We start from the raw sequence: 25155 nt of genomic DNA on the forward strand, positions 1-25155 counted from the left end.
GTGGTCCCTGTCCTGCCCCTGGGTGACCTTGCCCACAGGTGAGATAGATGGAGGATCACCTGTCTACTTCTAGTTAATGGATCACTTTGAGGTACAGCCTGGAGAATAGGCATCCAGATGCCTAGGAGGAGGCAGCAATGTGCATGTCCAGAGGTGGAAACACAGATGCCACCCTACACAGCTTTTACAGTAGAAATTTAGGTGTATCCTGGTTAAATGGCAGCTGAGCAGTTGTTTTGTGGATTACAATGGTGCCTAAAAGCCAAGTACCTTTGTGGAGCTGGACCTAACTCACTAAAATCGATTAATATTTAACACTACTTCAATATCTTCAAATGGTTTATCATCTATACATAACATATTGGTGTACTTGCTTCCTCTAGTCAAGAAGGCAGAGTAACTGAATTAATCTTATGATAGTTTGCAGACTGCTATCATAATAGCATGGTAATTTTTTATTTCTATTTTTTTTGTCCAAGTGATGACTTTCCCCATATATTAACAGCTTTGAATTGATAGAATATGACTTCCACACATACAATCTCAGTTACCCCGGACAATGGATTTCTGAATCTTGTATTCAGTTAAGAAATGTTTGACGATTACAAAAATAGCCTTTCAGAGGACACACACAAATATTTCCATTGGGGAAATATAAATTACTTTGAATAAAAACAAGCAGTGCAGAATGAACATATTACTTATTGACTAAAGCATTTAAATATTCATTGTAATCTGAGAGTCACACTCTTACTTTGGAATTGTTCCCCTCCAACTAATTTGTGTATACTAGAGCTGGTTGAAATTTTTCACCCAAAGTTTCTTCTTTGAAAAATGACTGTTTTTTCAAAAATGAATTTTTTGGTGAGAAGTGTTGATTCTTCAAGTGCCTGCTCATGTCCATTCCATATAAGGTTTGTGTGCTCACCTCATGCACCTATGCCGGAAGTTTTTCTCTCAGCAGTATCCGTACAGAACTGGCTCTGGCGCCCTCTGGAGTGGCGCCCGCATGGTGCGGTATAAGAGTTGCTGCCGCCTCCCCCCAACCCTCAGTTCCTTCTTGCCACCAGTGACGGTGCTAGAACGTCTGCTGCTTTGGCTAGCATTGATTCCTTCTCTGTTCTTGCGAACTTTGAAATCCAGTAAAATAGTTATCTGTAATTAGTAGTTTTCTTAGTTACCATTAGTAGTAGTTCTCAAATTCTCCATTAGTCCTGAATGGGACCCAGCCGGGGGTCAGAGTCACATAAGTGACAAGTGCCATATCTGCAAGTCCTTCAGCCCTAGGACAAAGGAGCGCAATATGCGTCTAAGAGTGCTCCTAATGGACTCGGCACTCATTCTGGCACCGGACCAGCTGTCCAATACCACGCCAAGCACTGTGGCCTCCGTGCACAGTGCTCCTCCAGCACCATCCATGAGCCGGCACTGGTCTCCCTCCATGGCTCCAGTCAAGAAGCTGAAAAAGACTGAGGGGAAGATCTCCTATGTCCCACAAGGGAAAGAAGAGGGCGGGGGCGAGCCAAGACCCGTGTTGGGCAGCTCCACATTCTTCTTGGGAAGCTGGGCCCCAGCTCAAGTCAAGCAGTGCACCCCATCTCATGCCTTGTCTGCAACTGGAGCAGGGGAATTGGATCATGGTCTCCCACCTCCCAAGTGAGTACTCTAACCACTAGGCCATAGAGTCACTCTTGCTCTCTCTCCTTTCCACCCTTCCCCCTGCCCCACCTCAGACTATCCCATAACCCAGGGGCTAGAGCACTCACCAAAATATGGGAGATCCCTTTTCAATCCCTTCTCCATGTCAGGCAAAGTAGGAACGTGAACCAGGGCTCTCCCACATTCTAGATGAGTATACTAACCACTAGGATAAAATTTAGGAGGGAGCTCATCCTCTTCCACTCTCCCAATTTTTTTGTGACAGGGTGTAGGCACCTAACACTGAGAGGATTTGCAACTGAAAATCCCAAACAGAGAGGTACCTATTTCTGAGAAAGGGGAAGGGCTTTGAGACGCACCACTTGTCTTCGTACCTCCCATTGGCTATCTTAGGCAAGGAGCTGCTTAGTAGTCTGGCTTCTGTGAATTTCATTCTGAGGTGCCTCCCTCACCCCCTTCATTGTGTAGGGAGTCTAGGTGCCTAACACAGGCTTTGTGAATCCTAGTGATTTTCTAAGTGTCTAAAAGTTAGGCACTGCAATAATTAGAGTAACCCCTACTATGCTCCTTTGTGAATTGAGCCCTAGGAGACTATTTGGAAATTGAAGCTAGTACAATATATGGTCACAGTGCTTAATAATCAGTGTGCCATGCAGAGTTCATGCTGTTTTGGTGCTCCATAAATTGCAATGATTACCATTACACTGTTTATTGAAGCCAAACATGTCTGTTTCAACCTGCTGCATATATCCCAAAGGGTAGGATTCAACATGGGTGGCAAGTTTGTAGAAATTTTGGTGGTGCCCAGAACTCGCCCCCCCAACTCCACCCCCCCAAACTCTGCCCCCACCTGCCTAAGGCTCTGGGCGGGGTTTCGGGGGGAGGTATGGGGTGCAGGTCCTGGGCTGGGGATTAGGGTGCAGGAGGGGTGCAAGCTTTGGGATGGAGTTTGGGTGCAGGCTCTGGGCTGGGGGTTGGGGCGTAGGAAGGGGGAGGTGGTGCACGCTCTGGGAGGAAGTTTGGGGATAGGAGGGAGTGCAGGGTGAGGGCTGTGGGGCTGAGGATGAGGGGTTCATGCTGTGGGGGGTCAGGGCTGGGGCAGAGGATCAGGGTGCAGGGGGATGAGGGTTGGGGCTGGGGATGAGGGGTTCATGATGTGGCGGGGCTCAGGGCTGGGGCTGAGTATTAGAGTGCAGGGGGGATGAGGGCTCTGGCTGGGGCTGAGGATTAGGATGCGGGGTTGAGGGCTCTGGCTGGGACTGAGGATTAGGGTGCAGGGGATGCGGGCTCTGGCTGGAGATGAGGGGTTTGGGGTGTTGGGGAGGCTCAGCGCGTGGGCGGAAGGGCAGGGTAAGGGCAGCCTGCCTTGCTATTAGTGGAGGGCAGGTGCTAGGACCCTGCGGCAGCAGACAGCCATTCTGCCGGGAGCCAATCTCGATCTCCGGAAGCACAGAGCAGGCAGGGGAGAGGCGCGTGCTGCTGTTTGTCAAGCAGGGACGTGGCGCGGACGGGGGGACACGCAGGGGAGGGGTGGCAGGTGGGGGCTGGGACCTGCTCCAGGCAGGGACGCGGCGGGGCAGGGCGGGGGAGGCCCGCGGGGGCCGGGGCCCAATCCAGGCAGGGCCGGGAGAGAGACCTAGCTCCAAATATTGCTGGAGCAGGGCACCCGGCCCTGAATATTCCTGGAGCCCGGGCACCGCACACATATATAACCTGCCGCCCATGGGATTCAAAGGTATTTAGACATCTAACTCCCATTAGGCATCTAACTCCCACTGAAATTAAATACCTTTGCAAATCTCACCTGAAATAGGTAGGGAACTTTACTGCATACCTCCAATTGGTACCACTCTGTTGAAATCAGTGAAAGCACTCAGATTAGTAGCCTCTGTAACTAGATCCATAGATAGGCACTGTGAGGAAATGGGGAAGGAAAAAAAATGTGAAAATAAAATCTCAGTATCATCATCTTGGATCTCTGAGACCCATTTGAAAAATTTCTAAACCTAAAAGAAGTCTTATTCCTTTAACAGAGGGAGCATTACAGAGAGCTAAATATAGAAAATACATATTCATTAATGTTCTTGCATCTGGAACGTTTTCTTTAGACTGATCAATTTTCAATTGAATTTTATTTATATACATCAATAGCATTAATTACTTTAAAAAATTTTAAATACTTAAATTGTTCATACCGTGGGTCATGTCATGAAATATTCCATTACCTATGAACGGAGTACTGCAAATCAGTATGAAATTTTCAACTTAGGTTTACGTGCTATGTTGATATAAACAAGTAATCTAATAATTCATTTTGAATTAGTTGGTATTAAGGTGATACCTGTTTTGTACTACTATCAATAATTTCATATTTTCTGTTTTTCATGTATCTAAATTGTACATTCGTTTTAGTTTAAATATAAGTGATAAATCAACAACTGAATTTTGTCAACATAGTCATTTGAATCTAATATACATCTGAAAACTTGACTGATCATAAGAACAGATGTTAACACTGTCTCTAAGCAACAAAGAGGAAACTCAGTGTTGACAGTTTATGTATACTTTATTTGTCCTCTCAATACATTTTAGAATTTTGTTTGATATGTACTTTTTTTTTCTGTAAGTCATAGGATGGAAAAATTAGCTAGCTGTTGCCCTGTTTGAACAGTTGGTGGCTCCAGTGCTTTGCAGCTGGAACTGTGCATAATGCCAAAATATACTAGCTCAGTTTTAGCTGTACAAGGTGTAGGGGAAGACTTTCACTTTGGAATTGCACAGGAGTTCATATCAAAAGCAAAACAAACATTTTAGAGCAGCATTTTTTATTTAATAAGTTTACTTTTAAAATGTAAGTTTACTACTTAAATTTTCAGGCTGCTAGACAACTATCTTAATTCATATGTCACCTTTTCTCACACCCATCTATTTTAGTCAAATTACTTGGGTTAATGTCTTTATTGTATTTGGTGCAGAAGGAGTTAGTACATGTGGATGGAATATATCTGGCATTTTTCAACTAGCCAATATTCTTGAAGACTGTTTCAAACTGGTAATCTGGATTGTCTCCTAATGCTATACTGGATTTCAACATATCCAAAGTGTACTTCCAATTAAAAATATAAGTAATATCTGTGCAACAGAAAATATTTCTGAATAAAGAATAATAGGCATTGTTTCTCTTTTACTTGTCCCAAACAATTATTTGTTCATGTGGTGGATAACTTAAATATTTCCATTATGGTATAGCTATTCCAAAACTTCATGCTTCAGGGCACTAAGTTCCCTCATGATCAGGAAGGGACTACTTCTCTCTTAATGCCCTCAATGGACCACATTGCACAATTAGCCACACGTATATCCCGTAACTGATGCTTCATGTAGAGTTTGTGTACATTTTGAGCTGGTAAAGTCCTGTTGCAACCACACTGACAATTTCTATGAAAAATGGACCTAGTAAATTCTTCTGCTAGATTTTACTAGCCAGCACAGGGGCATGGCTCCAACTCCTAGGTAGGCATTCCCACAACATCATAGTTAAGCTTACCAAAGCCCTTTTGCTTCTCCTAATGTGGATCTCCTATCCTTAATTCAGCCAACCGGACTGGCCATGTTAATATCCTGCAATAGATCTTTTTGTTTTTTAAATAAAGTGAAGAACTAAATATCTACCACCCAGAACAGTTTGTACCAGTCAGGCCATATAATTGACGAGAGAAAACTTGCTTCCATTATATATTTCATCTTTTGACATAATTAGCTATATTTAGAGCATGACTATCACCACTGGCATTCTAACCTCCTCCTTCAAGCTTCACTGCAGCAGGGCAGTTCTGTACCAAAGTGACCACTGAGGTGGATATCAAGGGAGATGACACTTAGAATATGTTTACACTGCAAAAACAAACAACCCAGAGCAACAAGTTTCAGAGCCCAGGTTAACTGAGTCACCCAGGACACTAAGCCTTGGCACCCCTAACACCAGGCTGGAGAGGCTGTCTACTCAGCAAATTTGTAGACCACTCAGTTGACCTGGGCTCTGAAACTTGTTGCTCTGGGTTGTTTGTTTTTGCAATGTAAACATATTCTAAGTGTCATCTCCCTTGATATCAACCTCAGTGGCAACTTTGGTATAGATTAGATAAATCTGAGATTAGATAAATTTCCAATGATACAAGTTTGAAGTGAGGCACTTCCTACATTCACAACTAGAAAGTTACCTTCCTTTTCCACTCCTGGTCAGGGAGCTGCTGCTCTTTGGATGTTTGTGTGAGAAAAATAGACAACCCCTCTGTCCCTGAAATTCAATGTACGTGAAAATGCTACAACTATACTAGTCACAGGCTAAAATAACTAATTCACCTGGTTTACTGTGAAGATGGAAAAGTGTTCTTATATACTCTGCCAAGTGTGGAATTGAAATCTGGGCACACAAGTGTAATTCTGTAATACATACTTCACTAACATTCACTAAATCTATTGGGAGTAACAGCAGTACCAAATTTACATCAAAAGTTGTGAGCCATATCTACATATACAGCAAAAGCATGAATATACATACACCCTAGCTACCTACCTAATACTCATTAGTACATGGTCTCCTTCTACTGGGAATGGCCACCTGCTGGATGATCTGGTGCACTCACTACTATATTCACTAACAGAAAACTCATATTGGCATAGCTATGTGCATCAGGGGTATGAAAAACTCACATCCCTGACCAATACTGAACTCCCAATATAGATGAAGCTATGTCAATAGACTGGTGCTTCTGCTGACAAAGCTTACATTCAGGAGGTGGTGTACCTACACTAACAGAAAAACTCCTTCTATTAGCATATGCTGTGTCTACATTAGGAGGCTATGCCATATAGCTATGCCTGCAGAGACTCTGTAGTGTAGACACAGCCCTAGTAGTGGTGAAATTTAAATCACCTCTAAAAGAGTGAATTATTTTTTTCACCTCTGTTTACAAAACTACGCACTGACATGGTGGGAAGGGTGGTTTGTGTGTCTGTATGTGTGCACTAGCTCTTATTTTTTGCCGCCTATTTTCCAGAACATTAAAAATAATGTATTTCAGATCTTTTCTTTTCTGTTTTTGGACAATAGTGCTGAGCCTGCTTACACCAGTTGTGAATTTTGCCCATTATTCAAATCATCTTCTCATTGACGCATTAGAGTTATTTCTGTGGCTTTTGGCGATGCTGAATTGAAACAGTGCATTTTTTGTTGCTTTCTGTATTTGTTTTCATCAGGTGTCAGAACCAGGATGAGGACTCAGTTAATGAGAAACACATTTGCAGAAGATGGCAGTTTCTTTAATTATCTGTTCTAACTATAACATAGTTTTGTACAAATTAGAACCTTATCTTGTCTTAGTCTCCTGTGTCAGGCCCACCCTATAAGGTAAAATACTTTAGATGTTTAATTTTGATAGTGTCTTAATCAAATAGGAATGAATTAAATGGCCTGGAAATGACACATGGTATACATAAAAAAGAAATAGGGATTATGAATATTAACGCAAGAATGTTAGAGGCAGTCTCCATGGAAACTGTATACCTCTTAAGGAAAAACACTTTTCAAATAGTAAACATTTGATTTATTAGCCATGTTAACAAAAAAAAAAGTTGTTAAATGAATACATCCTTTCTGCAAATATTTATGTTAATGTTACACATTACATTAATGCCTGAAAATATACGGTTTAGAACTCTTAAGGACCAGTGCAGAATGCTGGGCTTTAAAAGAGCATTTTGTTAGAATAACAGGAGTGACCAGTGAGGATTCTCAAAGGCATAACTTGGCGCAAACTCAGGGTTAGGGTGAAAAAGAAATCCGTTTCAGCCATGTGATCTCTTCAGAAAGGAACTTTCCTTCCAACCATATGAACTCTGATTGTGTATATGCTCAAATATCGAATCCTCCAACCATACGTATTTCAGCAAAAGACCCCACTGCACTTTAGCAGGACTGGTTTTAACTTAAAGGAAACTAACTAAAAATCTATGCAAATGCAAACTTTAAATTTGTGCACATCCTGGAGGTAACGTCAAGAACAAAATAAACTAACGGACAAAATTTACAATTTTGACTATTATAATGTAACCCTTCTGCCCCTCTGAGTTGGCAGCAACAAGGGCCACGTTCAGTATCTAGGGGTTCCGTTTCAATAACACAATGCAAAACCGGCTCAAGCCCCCACCCAGTTACCTGGGACAATTACCTACCACCCCCCCGGGCGCCTCTAGGAGGCAATACTTCCCCACTCGCAAGCACAGAGTCCGAGTGTAGCAAAATCCTTTTAATAAAGGAGGGAAACAATGCGGCATCACGTTGGAGAGACACCACAAACAGGACTATACACAAACCATAAGCAAAAAAAACCCACTTCCAAGTACATTTGGCACTGTCCTTTCCCCCTTAGGGTCTTAAGTCCAATCACCCCAAAGTCCAACAACCCAAGAGTCTCTGTCTCTGGTCAGTGCCACCCCAGAGTTCAAAAGTTTATCTGCAGAGTTTTACCCCCCCCAGCCTGGGTGGAAATGGGGTGGGGGGGCACACACAGGGTGTTAAAGGACACCTTACGTGGGCCAGGGCCGACTGCCCCGCTTCTCTGTGGAGTTCTGCTGCAGCCTTCACCACGACTGGCTCCACTCCATCAGCTGTGCCGCTCCTCCAGCCAACCTGTGAACCGCATCAGCCGTCCCCGCGAACCGCTCCACACTGCTCCCTGTTCCACAGGCTGCGCCAACATGCTGCAGACTGCTCCACTCTGCCAGCTGCTTAGCAATCAATCTTCAGGCTCCCCCACTCAGTGATCTCAGCTCAGTAAGCTTAGCTCTTTTAGTGATTTCAGCTCTTAGTGGTTTCAATTTGAGCCCCAGTGCCACCTTGGCCCAACATGAATTCAGGTCAGCAGCCTCCAGATGGACTCCTAAAGGATTCAAAATTAGCTCTGCTCTTTAACAGTGGAGAGAGGAGGATGTGCAATTGGTGTTCCAGGCCCTCAAAAGGGGCCCATACCATCAGGTACACACACCAGTCCCCAGCCTCTCTCCCTTCACCGGGTTTTGGAACCCATGTCCCTTGTCTAGCAAGTACTATTTAATGTAGGTTGAGTCATTTCTGTCATAAAGCAGTCTCATAGTTCCTCATTCACATAATTAAGGTAACAGCACTTTTTTCTCCTTCCTGCCCCAATAACAAAGAAATTGGGGATTCCACAGTGTGAAAATAACCATCCCATGCTGCTGTGTATTATGCTAAGTGGAGTGGGTTTACCAATGCAAATGCACATTCCTAAAATTCCTTTGCCCACTCCTCATAATGTACCACCAGATGTCAGGGTAGATCTCATCCTGACTCTGCTTACAATAAGAATAGCCATATTGGGTCCAAAGGTCCATATAGTCCAGTGTCCTGTATTCTGACAGTGGCCAATGCCAGGTGGCCCAGAGGGAATGAACAGAACAGATAATCATCAAGTGATCCATCCCCTGTCGCCCATGCCCAGCTTCTGGCAAACAGAGGCTAAGAACACTAGCCCTGCCCATCCTGGCTAATAGCCATTGATGGACCTTATCCTCCATGAACTTATCTAGTTCTTTTTTGAACCCTGTTATAGTCTTGGCCTTCACAACATCCTCTGGCAAAGAGTTCCACAGGTTGACTGTGCATTGTGTGAAGAAATACTTCCTCTTGTTTGTTTTAAACCAGCAGTCAATAAATTTCGTTTGGTGATCCTTAGTTCTTGTGCTATGAGAAGGAGTAAACAATACTTCCTTATTTACTTTCTCTATACCAGTCATGATTTTATAGACCTCCATCATATACCCCCTTAGTTGTCTCTTTTCCAAACTGAAAAGTCCCAGTTTCATTAATCTTTTCTTATATGGAAGCCATTCCATAACCCTAATACTTTTTGTTGCCCTTTTCTGAACCCTTTACAATATATCTTTTTTGAGATGGGGTAACCACATCTGCATGCAGTATTCAAGATGTGGATATATCACGCATTTTTATAGAGGCAATATTATCTATCCCTTTCTTAATGGTTCCCAACATTCTGTTCTCTGTTTTGACTGCCGCTGCACATTGAGTGGATGTTTTCAGAGAACTATTCACAATGACTCCAAGGTCTCTTTCTTGAGTGGTAACAGCTAATTTAGACCACATCATTTTATATGTATAGTTGGTATTATGTTTTCCAATGTGCATTGCTTTGCATTTATCAACATTGAATTTCATCTGCCATTTTGTTGCCCAGTCACCCAGTTTTGAGAGAGCCTTTTGTAGCTCTTTGCAGTCTGCCTGGGAATTAACTATCTTTAGTAATTTTGTATCGTGCAAATTTTGCCATCTTACTGTTTAACCTCTTTTTCCAGAACATTTATGAATATGTTAAATAGGACTGGTCCCAGTACAGACACCTGGGGGACACCACTATTTACCTCTCTCCATTCGGAAAACTGACCATTTATTCTTACCGTTTGTTTCCTATCTTTTACCCAGTTACCAGTCCATGAGAGGACCTTCCCTCTTATCCCATGACAGCTTAATTTGCTTAAGAGTCTTTGGTGAGGGACCTTGTCAAAGACTTTCTGAAAATCTAAGTACACTATATCCACTGGATCCCTCTTGTCCACATGCTTGTTGACCCCCTCAAAGAATTCTAGTAGATTGGTGAAGCATGATTTCCCTTTACAAAAACCTTGTGGACTCTTCCCCAACAAATTATGTTCATCTATATGTCTGATAATATTCTTTTCTATAGTTTCAACTAGTTTGCCCGGTATTGAAGAAAGGCTTACCAGCCTATAATTGCTGGATCATCTCTGGAGCCCTTTTTAAAAATTGGTGTCACATTAGCTATCTTCCAGTCATTTGGTACATAAGCTGATTTAAATGATAGGTTACAGACTACAGTTAGTAGTTCCGCAATTTCACATTTGAGTTCCTTCAGAACTCTTGGGTGAATACCACCTGGTCCTGGTGACTTATTACTGTGACGTTTATCAATTTGTTCCAAAACCTCCTCTAATGACACCTCAATCTGGGAGAGTTCCTCAGATTTGTCACCTAAAAAGAATGGCTCATATTTGGGAATCTTCCTCACATCCTCCGCCGTGAAGACCGATGCAAAGAATTCATTTAGTTTCTCTGCAGTGGCCTTATCATCCTTGAGTGCTCCTTTTTAGCATCTCAATTGTTCAGTGGCTCCACTTGTTTAGCAGGCTTCCTGCTTCTGATGTACTAAAAAATTTTTTGCTGTTACTTTGAGTCTTTGACTAGCTGTTCTTCAAATTCTTTTTTGGCCTTCCTAATACTATTTTTACACTTCATTTGCCAGAGTTTGTGCCTTTCTATTTTCCTCACTGGGATTTAACTTGCACATTTTAAAGGATGCCTTTTTGCCTCTCACTGCCTCTTTTACTTTGTTGTTTAGCCACAGTGGCCCTTTTTTGGTTCTCTTATAAGTTTTTTAGTTTGGGGTATACATTTAAGTTGAACCTCTATTATGGTATCTTTAAAGAGTTTCCATGCAGCTTGCAGAGATTTCACTTTTGGCGCTGTACCTTGTAATTTCTGTTTAACTAACTTCCTCATTTTTGTGCAGTCCCCCTTTCTGAAATTAAATGCTACTGTGTTGGGCTGCTCTGGTGTTTTTCCTGCCACAGGGATATTAAATTTAATTATATTACGGTCACTATTAACAAGCAGTCTAACTCTATTCATCTCTTGGACCAGATCCTGTGCTCCATTTAGGATTAAATCAAGAATTGCCTCTCCTCTTGTGAGTTCCAGGACCAGCTGCTCCAAGAAGCAGTTATTCTTCTTCGAGTTCTTGCTCATATCAATTCCAGTTAGGTGTGAGCGCACACTGCATGCACGGAAGTCGGAAAACTTTTCCCTAGCAGCAACCTGTTGGGCTGGCTGTGGAGCCCCCTGGAGTGGCACCGATATGGCACTCTATATAAGACTCTGCTGGCCTGATCCCCCTTCAGTTCCTTCTTACCGCCTGTGATGGTTGTTGGAACAGTGGTCTCTTGCTAGCAAGTGCTCCACAACTCCCTAGCATTCTCTTATTGTTGTAAATAGTTCCCTTTGTTATTTAAATCGTTAGTAGTTATCTTAGTGTTAAATGTAGTATAGTGGTGGTGGGGGGAAGGGGTTCCCCTTCAATGAGTGCCCTGCGGGACTTCAAACCCTGCAGTTCTTGCAGCAAGCCCATGCCTACGTGTGACCCCCACGACTCCTGCCTTATGTGTCTGGGGGAGACTCATCAGGCGGACAGGTGCAAAATCTGTAAAGCATTCAAGCCCTGCACGAGGAAAGAGAGGGAAATCTGCCTCAAGCAACTCTTCATAGAGTCTGCACTGCGTCCCTCTCAAGATGCGGGCCTGAGCACCTTGGTGCGCAGTGCTCCCCAGCAGTGCCACCCATAGCACTGCTCAAGGACCCTCGCCCTCCTCGGGACCGATGATCTCTCGGGCCCCAAAGATGTCTACCTCAGCACCGCTCCCACTCCCTGGTCGCTTGTAAGAAGCAAGCCGTGGAAGGATATTCCAAAAGGCCTGAGGCAGTCACTGCAGCTCCAACCGAGCACAGCTCTGACCAGGCCCCAAAGCTTGACAAAACTGCGAGACCTCCATCTGTTCATACTAGTTCCGTGCCACAGGGACCTCTTCAAGTGGAGGAAGCTATGTTGCCCTCCACCCCGGACACCTTTGAGGCCGCTAGAGGGCTTAATGAGAGGATGGCATTGGTATCCCCCATCCTGGTGCCACCCCAAGCATGACTCCCGGTACCATCGAGGGGTAAACCAGCAATGTTTGGGCCGCCCGTTCCCAGACTGGCTTCCCCACACTGCTCTGAGTCCCGGCGTCGTTCGGAGTCCCAGCACTGCACCATGCCCCGGTCTGACTCACAATGCTGGTTAGACCCGCGGCACTGGTCTTGCAGCCCTGACCCTCGAAGCCATTTACGCTCAAGGTCGTTGTCAGCTGCCAGGACGTGGTCCCGATCACGTTTGGCGACCCTGTGGCACCATTTGGACCGGCACTAATCTGCGCACTGATACCCTGCATGGCACATCTTGTCATCGCGGCACTGCTCTCACGCCCGTCGCAGATCCCTGACCCGGCCCCGGTCCCCATTGTGGCACCGATCATCATCACAGCACCGGTCCACGTTTCGGCACAGATCATCTTCACAATGCTGGTCCACGTCCTGGCACCAATCCCGTTCGCAACACCGATCCCACTCTCGGCACTGGTCTCCTTCATGGCGCTGGTCCCTGGCACGGCAGCAGGACCCGCCTTGGCACCGCTCCATGGCACGGCACCGATCACCCTCTCAGCGCCACTCTCCATACCGGCACTGGTCATCACACGATCCTCGTCTGTCGAGGGACTTGGTGCCCCCCTCCATGCACTCCTGCACCGCTCTCCCCTGGCAGTCACACTCACGGTCCCCCTCCATCAGATCGGGCTGAGCCTCAGGGGGCTCGGACATCCCTCAGTCAGATCCGGGAAGCCTGGGACAGGATCCCTCAGCACCACACTGGCAACCTCAGTGGCAGTTTTGGACCCCTTGGGCATACCACCAAGCCCAACGTGCCCCTCCCACTGACCACCCATTGTCACGCTCAGGCGACCGACCCCCAGAGGCAACCCTCAACCGCCCACTTCCAGACCAGCCCCAAACCTCGGAGTCAGCTCCTCCTGCAGTAGAGGCTACCCCACATGCCCAGGAAGACCTGGTTGTGACAGATCAAGGGGCCACATCAGATCCGGCTCTCCCGGTGGCATCATCCTCGTCTTCCCCTGACGAGGCCGTAGCCGGCATGTCTGCGGCCAGCCCATCCCCCATGGACTTTAGGGTCTTACAAGAGCTACTCAGGCGCATATCCCTAAACATGAACCTCCAAGTGGAGGAGGTTGTGGAGGAAGAAGACCCCATGGTAGACATCTTGGGCCCAGACAGACCTTCCACTGTGGCCCTCCTGATGAACAAGACCATCCAAACTAATGCCAAAACACTTTGGCAAACCCCATCCTCCAGCCCCCCTACAGCCCAGGGGGTGGAGAGAAAGTATTTTGTCCCCACCAAGGGATATGAATACTTTTTCCACTCACCCCGCCCCATGTTCTCTCGTGGTGGACGCGGTTAATGAAAAGGAGAAATGGGGCAATAGGGGCCTGCCCCAAAATCAAAGGAGGTGAAACGCATGGCCCTCTTTGGCAGGAAAATTTATTCTACAAGGGGGCCTCTCACTTTGAATCGCAAACCAGCTTGAGATTCTCAGCAGATACAGTTATAATTCGTGGTGTCCGATCCTTAAGTTCCAGGAACTCCTCCCATCTGAGCAGGGCTGCCCAGAGGATTCAGGGGGCCTGGGGCAAAGCAATTTTGGGGGCCCCTTCCATAAAAAAAAAAAGCTGCAATACTATAGAATACTATATTCTCGTGGGGGCCCCTGTGGGACCCGGGGCCTGGGGCAAATTGCCCCACTTACCCCCTCCCTCTGGACAGCCCTGCATCTGAGTCCTGCATGGAACTGGGGGCCATCGCCGAGGAGGGCAAGCTGGTAGCCCGAACCTCCCTCCAGGGCTCCCTTGATGCCACGGACATGGCAGCTCACACTTTGGCCTCCAACATCGCCATGCGTCAGAACGTATGGCTCCAGTCATCCGGCCTCCCACCTGAAGTGCAACACACCATTCAGGATCTTACGTTTGATGGCCAGGGCCTGTTCACTGAGCAAACTAACTCTTGCCTGCATACCCTGAAAGACACAAGGAACACCATAAAATCCTTGGGCATGCATACCCTGGCAACTCAAAGAAAGCCATTTAAGCCTTAGCCCCCGCAACAGCACCCCTTCCCGCCCAGACCTAGGTAGGACTTCTCCCGGAGGAGAAGCAAGTACCCATGGCGTAAACCATCACACCCTCTAATTCTCCATATTAATATCAAGGAACCCAGGGTGATCTGCCTTGCATATCAAGCGTTCCTTCCCCACCTACAAGACTATTGCATAGAAGTTCTGACCGACAACACCATGGCCATGTTTTATCTGAACAAGGCAGAGCCTGGTCATCGCGGCTCAGCCACGAAGCTTTTCTTCTGTGGGAATTCTGTTTAGCCCATTCCATCACTCTCCAAACTTCGTACCTTCTGGGTGTTCAGAACGTGCTGGCGGACAGCTCAAGCAGATGCTTCCTCACGCACGAATGGTCAATTCGCCCAGATGTCATCTACTCGATCTTCCACACCTGGGGGTTTCCCCATATCAACCTGTTCACTTCGTGGACCAACAGGAAGTGCCCAGCCTTCTGCTCCTTCAGGGGTCACAGTCCGGGCTCGATCACGGACGCTTTCCTGATCTCATTGTTGGGCCAGCTACTCTACGCCTTTCCGCCATTTCCACTGATCAACAAAGTACTTCTCAAGGTCTGCAGGGACAAGGAGGATGTCATACTGGTGGCCCCTGCCTGGGCCCGCCAGTGATGGTATCCCACCCTGTTGGATCTATCGATACGGGCACCCCAACGTCTTCCTCTCAGTCTCGACCTCATTTCACAGAACCACGGACCTCTCCTACACCTGGACCTTCAGTCGCTCCATCTTACAGCCTGGAGGATCCATGGTTAAACCAGGCTGAGCGCGCCTGCTTGGACTCGGTATAGCACATACTCCTGGAAAGCCATAAAACCTCTACCAGACTCACTTACGAAGCTAAATGGAAAAGGTTTTCCACGTGTTGCACCCAGTGGCAGGTATCCCCGCTCCAAGCGCCGATACGCTGCGTCCTGGACTACTTAATGCACTTGAAAGACCAACATCTCACTAAAAGCAGCAAAGAGTCCTGTGGCACCTTATAGACTAACAGACGTATTGAAGCATGAGCTTTCATGGGTGAATACCCACTTCATCGGATGCATGTCACGGTCAGTTCCCTCAGGGTTCACCTCGCAGCCATTTCAGCATTCCATCCAGGAGCAGCGGGACACTCAGTGTTTGCATACTTGGTCATGCGGCGCTTCCTGAAAGGTTTGGAAAAGATCCATCCCATGACGAAACCTCCCGTGCTGGCTTGGTACCTAAACTTGGTTCTTTCCAGTCTGATGGGTCCTCTTTTCGAGCCACTGGCTTCCTGTTCACTCCTCTACCTTTCCTGGAAGGTCGGCTTCCTAGTGGCCATTACTTTGGCATGCCGGGTTTCCAAGCTACAAGCTCTAACATGTGAACCATCTTATACCATCTTCCACAAGGGTAAAGTTCAGCTGAGGCCTCACCCAGCCTTCCTGCCGGAAGTGGTATCTCATTTCCATGTAAGCCAGTACATTTTCCTGCCAGTTTTCTACCCAAAACCACATGCCAACCATCAGGAGCAGCGTCTTCTGGAATAGGTATGAGCAACACATCTCGAAGAACAATAGTTACAAAAAGGTGAGTAACCGTTTTTTTAAGGTGTCAAGAAACTTTCTCTGCATCCTGTCCTGAGGTGACATGTACCCAGTCAATATGGGGATAATTGAAATTCCCCATTATTATTGAGTTTATTTTAATAGCCTCTCTAATCTCCCTGAGTATTTTACAGTCACTATCACCATCCTGGTCAGGTGGTTGGTAATATATCCCTACTGCTATCTTCTTCTTGCTATAGCATGGAATTACTATCCATAGAGATTCTATGGTACAGTTTGGTTCATTTAAGGTTTTTACTTCATTTGATTCTATGCTTTCTTTCACATATAGTGCCACTCCCCCACCAGCAGGACCTGTTCTGTCCTTCTGATATATTCTGTACCCTGGAATTACTGTGTCCCATTGAAAACCCACTTCATCAGATGCATGTCAAGTTTATGTGATGCCTATTATATCTATATCCTCACTGAATATGAGGCACTCTAGTTCACCCATCTTATTATTTAGATTTTTAGCATTAGTATATAAGCACTTGTAACAAGTTTTTATTTTTAGCTGTTTGCCATTACATGATGTCATTGAATGGGACTCTTTCATTTGACTGTTTCTGATCAGATCCTACCTGTATTTTATCATTTTCCATCTTTTCCTCCTTACTAGGACATAGAGATCTCCATTAATAGATTCTCCCCTTAGGGATGTCTCTGTCTGAAACAGTTACTCTTCCACACCTGTCGGCTTTCCCCCAGCCCTTAGTTTAAAAGCTGCTCTTTGACCTTTTCAATTTTAAGTGCCAGCAATCTGGTTCCATTTTGGTTTAGGTGGAGCCCATCCTTCCTCTGTATGCTTCCCATTTCTCAAAATGTTCCCCAGTTCTAATAAATCTAAACCCCTCCTCCCTATGCCATCATCTCATCCACACATTGAGACCCTGCAGTTTGGCCTATCTACCGGGCCCTGTGTGTGGAACTGGAAGCATCTCAGAGAATGCTACCATGGAGGTCCTGGACTTCAATCGCTTACCTAGCAGCCTAAATTTGGCCTCCAGGACCTCTCTTCTATCCTTCCCTATGTCATTGGTACCTATATGTACCACGACCAGTGGCTCCTCCCCAGCACTACACATAAATCTATCTAGATGTCTCGCGAGATCCACAACCTTCACACCAGGCAGGCAAGTCATGATGGGGTTCTCCTGGTCATCACAAACCCAGCTATCTATATTTCTAATGATTAAATCCCCCATAACTATTACCTGTCTCTTCCTAATAACTGGAGTTCTCTCCCCTGGAGAGTTGTCTTCAATGCGAGAGGATACCACAACATCCATCTGGAAGGAGGGTCCCTAGTATAGGATCGTTTCCCTCTGCTCCCATTGGATGTTCTCCTTCCCTGAGACTTTCATCCTCCTCAACAGCACACAGGCTGTCAGACCAGGGGTGGGACTGTTCTATGGTGTCCCGGAAAGTCTCATCTATGAACCTCTCTGTCTCCCTCAGCTCCTCCAGCTCAGCCCCTCTGGTCTCCAAAGCCCACGCATGGCCTGTGATGGCCAGGAGCTCCTTGCACTGAATGCACACACCTGCCCATAGGGCAGGTAATCATACATGAGGCATTGAGTGCAATAAACTGAGTAGTCCCCACTCTGTTACTGGCCTTCTGCCTGCATTATCATTTTACTCCTGAAGCTATTTCCTTTGTTGTTGTTTTGTTTTTATCAGGGTTTTTATTTTGGGGGGGGGGCTTTAAGTTTAAAGAACATTAAGTGTATTAATCCCCCTCCCTTTAAACTCCCTCACAAAACTCCCCAGGCCACTAGGCTCAGCACACACATGGTCAGCCCACAGTCCCCCAAACAAGGAGACCACATGGTATACACAGAATCACAGACACACACTCTACAAACAACAAACTTACCCCAAGGGTCACATAATCACAATAATTGAACAAATAATGAAAAATAGCTTGATTTTGAAATGTTTTCTTCTGTTTTTCCTCTTAACTATCATCAGGGTTTGCCTTGAGGACCAGGTCTCTTCTAGGTTCCTTTCTCCCTAGTGAGTAACACCTATCTTCCTTATATCCTAGTAGAGTTAATGAGCCACACCTGCCACAAAGAGTCAGCAGCTCTTCAGCAGCTTTATCTCTGATTTGAGCACCTTCTAATGGAGGGGATCAACATAGTAGACCTGCCATCCCTCTGCTCTGTTCACCTTGCAACTGCTTCCAGTAATCTGAACAAAATATAAATATTAAAGAAACATTCCCTTTAATTAAAAATCACACTTGTGTCTGAAAAACATTACCTACAATAGTTACAAGTAACAATCGGGGCAGATTGATTTTGGGGCGGGAGGGAGGGGTGTTATTTTGTGCATTAGACAGAGCTTTGGCTATAGTCAATAACCTTCTCTCTTGCCATGCCCACCAAAATATTCAGTATCATCAGTAGGTCTGCTTCCCCTATCATTTTGTGAGTATTTCACATGGCAACAGTTGAGACCTGAAACATTATAAATTGGAAAATATTTTTTTGTAAAACTACAGGGGGAAAAAAAAAACCCAAAGGGATTCCAGGGTAGGGGTAGGACCTGAAACTACTTTAAACTTTTTTTAAAAAAACTAACTTACTTTTAAGTGGAGCATATTTCTTTTTTTTTTTTAAAGGCAAAGTAACTTTACATTTGAACTGTCAGGTCCCCACGTTTTTCTCACTCTCAAGTGTAATCTTGTGTAACACTGCTATTCAGTAAAAGCAACAAAGAATCCTGTGGCACCTTATAGACTAACAGATGTTTTGCAGCATGAGCTTTCGTGGGTGAATACCCACTTCTTCGGATGCAAGTGGATCCTTGCATCCGAAGAAGTGGGTATTCACCCACGAAAGCTCATGCTGCAAAACGTCTGTTAGTCTATAAGGTGCCACAGGATTCTTTGTTGCTTTTACAGATCCAGACTAACACGGCTACCCCTCTGATACTTGACTGCTATTCAGATGCACTAGATTTCGACAGGATTCAGTAGGAAGCAGAAAAAGTGAGGAGCTGATATGTTTTATAGCTCTCTGATTTTAATTTTTGAGATGGTTTTTATTCTGCACAATGAAGTGAAGGCAATTTTTCTTTTTTGAAATTTGCTTTTTAACTACATGACACAAAAATTCATTTACTATTTACCGTTCTGTTTCCCTTTTAGGTAATATAAGAAATTATCAATATTTATTTATTTTCTCATGTCTCAGTCCTGAATATAATCTATGGTATCTATAGAGTAATACACTTTTGTAATGAAGTGCCAATCTTTCTTTTTTCCTTAACATGAAGCAAGAATGAAGTGGAAAAGTATCAGAGTGAAGACTTAGTATTCAAATGAAGAGTGCATTCTTAACCATTCTATAGTCAGATTTTAGTCTCCCTATTAAATTCTCCTCCACCATGTTCACTCTGACATAAACATGTGAGAATTCCCTCTTTTTATGTGTATAAATATACCATAATCTGCAAATAGGCACCCAGCTTCTTTCTAACATTTTACTCACAAAATTATCCTCTCACCCTGAAATCAGGTGATGCGCTGCCGTAAAATTGAGAGGAGAACTGGACCTAATCTTTCAGTTAAGCCAAAACTAATAGTTCTATCTCCAAGGCAAAGTTATGAAGATGTTGTGGGGGATTTTAGATTAATGCAAAATCATTCTCAAATTCAAATACTTAAACAATGGGTACTTACAATACAATACATGTCACATAGAACAGGTCATCTTGTAGAAGTAAAGAGTAGCACTTCTGATATCTCTGAGTTGCAAGCGATCTCTAAACTGTTGTACGGTAAAGATAGGTAAAAATAAAACTAAAGTTAAAAGCCGGTGAGCTATTCTGGAGTCTCTTACAAGCTTTTCTGTCAGTGTCTGCAAGTGCAAGCGGTGCTCACGGGGGGTTGTTTTTGTTTTGGTGAGGCGGCGCTCGGGGAGGGAGGGTTGTTTTGGCAGGGCGGCACTCGGGTTTCTTTTTTTTTTTTTTGATTTGGCGGGGCGGTGCTCAGGATTTTTTTTTTCGGGGTGGGGTGGCGCTTGGGGGGTTGTTATGGCGGGGCGATGCCCACTTTTTTTTTTTTTTGCTTGGGGCAGCAAGAATGTTAGAGCTGGCCCTGGTTACTGGTCCTATTGGACACAGGATACTAGACCAGATTGATCACTGATGTTGTTCAGTAAGCAGTCTTCTTCCAAGCTATGCTCACAAAATTATCTCACAAAATTGAGACGTTGGTCATAGAAGATTGTGCAGATGTTCAAAACATGATCCTATGTGCTCTCAGGGTTGTGTAGGGCTTCTTGGTTGTGGCTTCTCCACTTGAGGGGTTTGAATACATGCATAGGCTCGTCAGGTTTGTCTTCCCTTCTGTAGGATTCAGGCCCTGTTGGATTCTTGGGATTGGGGCCTTCTTGATTGGGAGGGGAAAAAATAAGAGGCGGTACTCTTCCAGGCCTGCCCATTTGTGGCACCAAAATAAGTTGTCATTCAATAGATTGTGTAGATATTGATAATACAATATTTTGTCTTTCTCACATGCAGTGAAATAATTAACAATATTGGCATTTTAATAGCATAACTAGCATCTGATGAATGGCACAGTTTGCATCTCTGAATTATTTTCACAGGCTCTCTGCAGACTCAGGCAGATATTGCTGCCTCAGTTACACTCAGTTCACATTTCCAAGGCTGTCTTCACATCAAAAATATCAAGATACTTATTTTTTGTTTTTAAATGGAAATTAAGATACTGGAATATAAGAAGGCAGCTTGGGAGAGGTGCTAGTATGCCGTATTATCATGTACTAGCAAACTTCAAGATCTGTTAGTAAGGCAAGATGTATGTTCCAACTGCAGGCCAAACTATACTCTTGGGATCTCTGAATGAAGGGACACACAAACATGGAAGGGAAGCCAACCACCTATGTGGCAATGTGAATCCTTTCCTCTATGAAGAGCAGTAAAACAGAAAGGAGGGGGCAGGGTAGAGACCCAGAAGAAGAAAGTTAAAACAACCCAAGGTGCTCCCCTGGTTCTACCAGCAGGTAATAGCTAGAGAGGCTATAGCAATGGACCTCCAAGGGAGTCATGCTGGCAGAGTGCAGAGGGTCCAGCGCTTCCAAGGATGACGTAATAAAACATTTGTAGGCCTTTTGAGTATGGGGGAAAATCCCTACTCCACCCAAGGAAGAATAGACAAAACTCTTTAAGGAGAAGGAACCTCACAAAGGCCCTCATTCGGGAATGTGGTCAAATATGTGCCTAACTGTAGGCATATGAGTAGTTCCACTTACATGTGATTCCTCACATGCTTAAAGTTAAGCACATGCTTTAAATACTGTGCTGAACTGAGGCTTCATCTCTCCTAGCCATGTAGTTCTTCAGTGTCCTGCAGCATGACATTATTTATCCTTAATGTAATGTTTAAAATGCAAAATATACTAGTTTTAGTGCATTTTATTTTTCTTCTCAATCTGACTCCAATTTATCACTTTCTTGCTTTTTTTCAGACTCATTCCTTTTTTCTAGTTCTACTTTCAGCTTTTTATTTTACCCCATCTGCCTATTCTCCCTAAGAAACATCATTTTTAGCTGATTGAGGTTCAAACCCAGAAAATGTATTCTGTATACCTCTCCTTGACATATTTTCAATTGTTTGATTAGGACAGAAATGTTTAGTACATAGCTGTAACCCTAAAATTGCAGGCTTAGAATAAACTCTTCTCCCCTTGTGTTTATATCTGTGGTTGCTTTGTAAACAATGAATAACCTATTACATTTCTTACTCCGTAATCATAACAATATTGCAAGTTATGATTGAGGTATTCTAGTCAAATCTTTGGGTAACCCTTGAACAATATCACTCCATATTAGGATTGACTGTAATCAGTGCTATTAGTTCCTTGCTTTCATAAATACAAAATCTCTCTCAAAACTACAGGTGTGGGTAAGGAAAAGCAATTGAAGACAGGAAGGTTTTGAAAGAAATTCACCATTAAGGATAAAAGATGTCATGCCGTAGGACACTGAAGAACTACATGGCTGGGTGCTGGAGGATATAAAGGATGCTCCCTCTTTTAAAATATGAATTGTTGTCTCTTTTCAGCTTCCATTTTGATCTTGTTCAGTGAATTAGGATTTAAAATAATGTATTTAATCATTCTCTGAACATTGAAATTTTGTAGGGATTTTCCCTATTATCCCAGCTCCTGAGCAGAATCTGATTTTAAAAACAAACCTGTGTGCTATTTTAAATCAAAACCAACCATTTAAGCATATTTTTATCTTTTTTTTAACTGACATAAATCTATGATTACTACAAACAAAGATAGTAGAGGAAAATACTTTGGGTTTTTTTCAAGTTTGTTTTCTTTGTGTACCTTACTGCACTGTACTACACTGTCTACGCAGTAAACTGGGCACACAGCAAAAAAAGGACAAAGAAAACTTTTTTTTTTTAAATAGAAAGTGTAATTTGTAAATCCACAGCAGCTGTCAGGTCCCTTGAAACTACTTTTTTTCTTTCTAAAGCCTTAGGAGATTGCAGGTTGAAGGTGTGCTCTCCATTCCTGTCGGTACACAAATCTTTTAATCTTGAAGCCCTGCAACGAACTCCAACTAATGAAGCTGCTTGAAGCCCTGCAACGAACTCCAACTAATGAAACTGCGGGTGGAAATTGGAGGGCAGGCGTTTGCTCCCAACGCTACGCCGAGGTCTGTGAGGCGGAGAGGGAGTTGCACAGTACTGCAGCAAGGAGGTTGCCTTGTTGGAGCAGCAGGGCGTTTGGAGGGTGTTGCACCCTAATGCTGATGAGGTCAGTCGGGGGGCGGTGGTTGCTGGGAAGGCGGGGCAGGCTGCAGTACTCGGGTTTCTTTCTCCTGCAGCACAGATGTGCCTGCTGTAGCACCGGACCCGGTGCGAAGTCGACCGTGCCGCCTATGTGACAGCGGCAGGGATAGCGGGCGATTCCCTCAGCATCCCCGCTCCCGGGGAGACGGCGGTGGCGCCAGGTGAACGCAGCTCTGAGAAATTCTCCCCACGCATCCTGCTCCCGCTGCTGCGCGCAGCTGTGGCTGCAGGTTCCCGAGTGGCAGCTGCTGCTGGCGGACTCGACTTGTCCCACTTCGTGCGTGGCAGGGGACGGGCGGCTGCGGGTCAGGGGGCTCTTGGGGCAGAGTTTGTACAGTTGGCTGGAGAGCTGCTGCGCCGCCCGGAGATGGGAAGGCAGAGCCTGCGCTCGGGCATCCTCCTGTTGGCGGCTCTGGCGTCTCTAAAAGGCGAGAAGCTGCCAAACTGCGAGGACGCTCGGAAAGTTTTCCAGCTGCTGCAGATCGGCCCCGCCAAGGGGCTGCCGGAGACCCCGCGGGCAGGTAAGAGCGGGCTCCTGTCTGCAGGGCACCGCTGCAGGGCGTGCCACTCCTTCCCCCGGGAGAGCCAGGGCTCCTGCACGCGGGACGCAGTATTTCGGGGCCGTGTAAGGAGGGGCTGGCAGCGGGCGAGGGGTCTGAACTGCATGGGGCAGGAGTACCGGGCGGGCCCCTTTTCGGCCCGAGTGGGCGGCTCTGCTTTGGGTGGTGGGCTGCAGGCGCTGGCAGGGCTGTGCTCCGCGCCTAGTAGGGCGCTGGCTGATTGAAAAATGCGGAGTTAGCAAAGCCCCGGCTCCCGCAAGCAGTGGTTTCCCCAGGAATTGAAATGGGGCGGGGAGGGGGGGCGTTTGAATTTACAGAGTGAGTGTGTGTGTGTGGACGGATAAGATATATAAAAGAGATGAATAAAGTACATGTTTTGTTAGTATAATGCAAGTTTAACGTAAGGATAATGCAAGTTACACCAAAACATATAACAGGTCTAGATTTCTAAAAACGTATACTTTTTTTTTAAATGTATTTAATTTAAATTGACTTTTGAAAAGTAAACCATCATGGGATAAGAGGGAAGGTCCTCTCATGGATAAGTAACTGGTTAAAAGATGGAAATAAAGGGTAGGAATAAATTATCAGTTTTCAGAATGGAGAGAGAGAAATAGTGGTATCCCTAAGGGAGTAGAAGCAGCAAAGAGTCCTGTGGCACCTTATAGACTAACAGATGTTTTGGAGCATGAGCTTTTGTGGGTGAATACCCACTTCGTCGGATGCATGTGGGTAGGTACTGGGACCAGTACTGTTCAACATACTCATAAATGATCTGGAAAAATGGGTAAACAGTGAGGTGGCAAAATTTGCAGATAATACAAAATTATTCAAGATAGTAAAGTCCCAGGCAAACTGCAAAGAGTTACAAAGGGATCTCACAAAACTGGATGACTGCAACAAAAATGGCAGATGAAATTCAATGTTGATAAATTGAAAGTAATGCACATTGGAGAACAATTTAAACTATACATACAGAATGAAGGAGTCTGAATTAGCTGTTAATACTCAAGAAAGAGATCTTAGAGTCATTGTGGATAGTTCTCTGACAACATCCACTAAATGTGCAGCAGCAGTCAATGATTCCCAACATTCGGTTTGCTTTTTTAAAAAGAACAGGAGTACTTGTGGCACCTTAGAGACTAACAAATTTATTTGAGCACAAGCTTTTGTGGGCTCCAGCCCACTTCATCGGATGTAGCCCACGAAAGCTTATTCTCAGATAAATTTGTTAGTCTCCAAGGTGCTACAAGTACTCCTGTTCTTTTTGCGAATACAGACTAACACGGCTGCTACTCTGAAACCTTTGCTTTTTAAAGAAAGGGATAGATAATAAGACAGAAAATATCATATTGCCTCTATATAAATCCATGGTACATGTACACCTTGAATACTGTGTGCAGATCTGGTCACCCCATCCCAAAAAAGATATATTGGAAATAGAAAAGGTACAGAGATGGGCAACTAAAATGATTAGAGGTATGAAACAGGAGGAGAAATTAAAATGATTGGGAATTTTCAGCTTAGAAAAGAGACGACTAAGGGGGGATATGATAGAGGTCTATAAAATCTTGACTGGTATGAAGAAAGTGAATAAGGAAATATTTAATCCTTCAC

At 44.8% G+C, this 25155-nt stretch overlaps 1 protein-coding gene and 1 long non-coding RNA gene across 7 annotated transcripts in view; one reads left to right on the top strand and one right to left on the bottom strand.

Annotated features, from left to right (window-relative positions):
* Positions 1-748: 748 nt before the first annotated feature.
* On the bottom strand, positions 749-18327 carry LOC120396022. 2 transcript variants are annotated; one of them, XR_005592928.1, is made up of 3 exons: positions 18207-18327; positions 3464-3572; positions 749-1469 (listed from the first exon to the last, which is right to left on the bottom strand). It is a non-coding gene; the product is annotated as an uncharacterized LOC120396022 (long non-coding RNA). The 2 variants fall into 2 exon arrangements; XR_005592927.1 differs by lacking the exon at positions 18207-18327 and adding an exon at positions 18017-18128.
* Positions 18328-22707: 4380 nt separating this feature from the next.
* GPC5 (glypican 5) overlaps positions 22708-25155 on the top strand; it is a 225755-nt gene continuing 223307 nt past the window's right edge. For 3 of the 5 annotated variants that reach the window (XM_039520436.1, XM_039520438.1, XM_039520437.1), the window contains exon 1: positions 22708-23499. In XM_039520436.1, the coding sequence (XP_039376370.1) occupies positions 23346-23499 (154 nt within the window). In that variant the 5' untranslated portion in view covers positions 22708-23345. The remainder of the gene's footprint in view (positions 23500-25155) is intronic. The other 2 variants (XM_039520440.1, XM_039520439.1) reach the window with 2 other exon arrangements.

The sequence above is a fragment of the Mauremys reevesii genome, linkage group 1 (assembly GCF_016161935.1).
Source record: "Mauremys reevesii isolate NIE-2019 linkage group 1, ASM1616193v1, whole genome shotgun sequence".
Lineage (NCBI taxonomy): Eukaryota > Metazoa > Chordata > Testudines > Geoemydidae > Mauremys > Mauremys reevesii.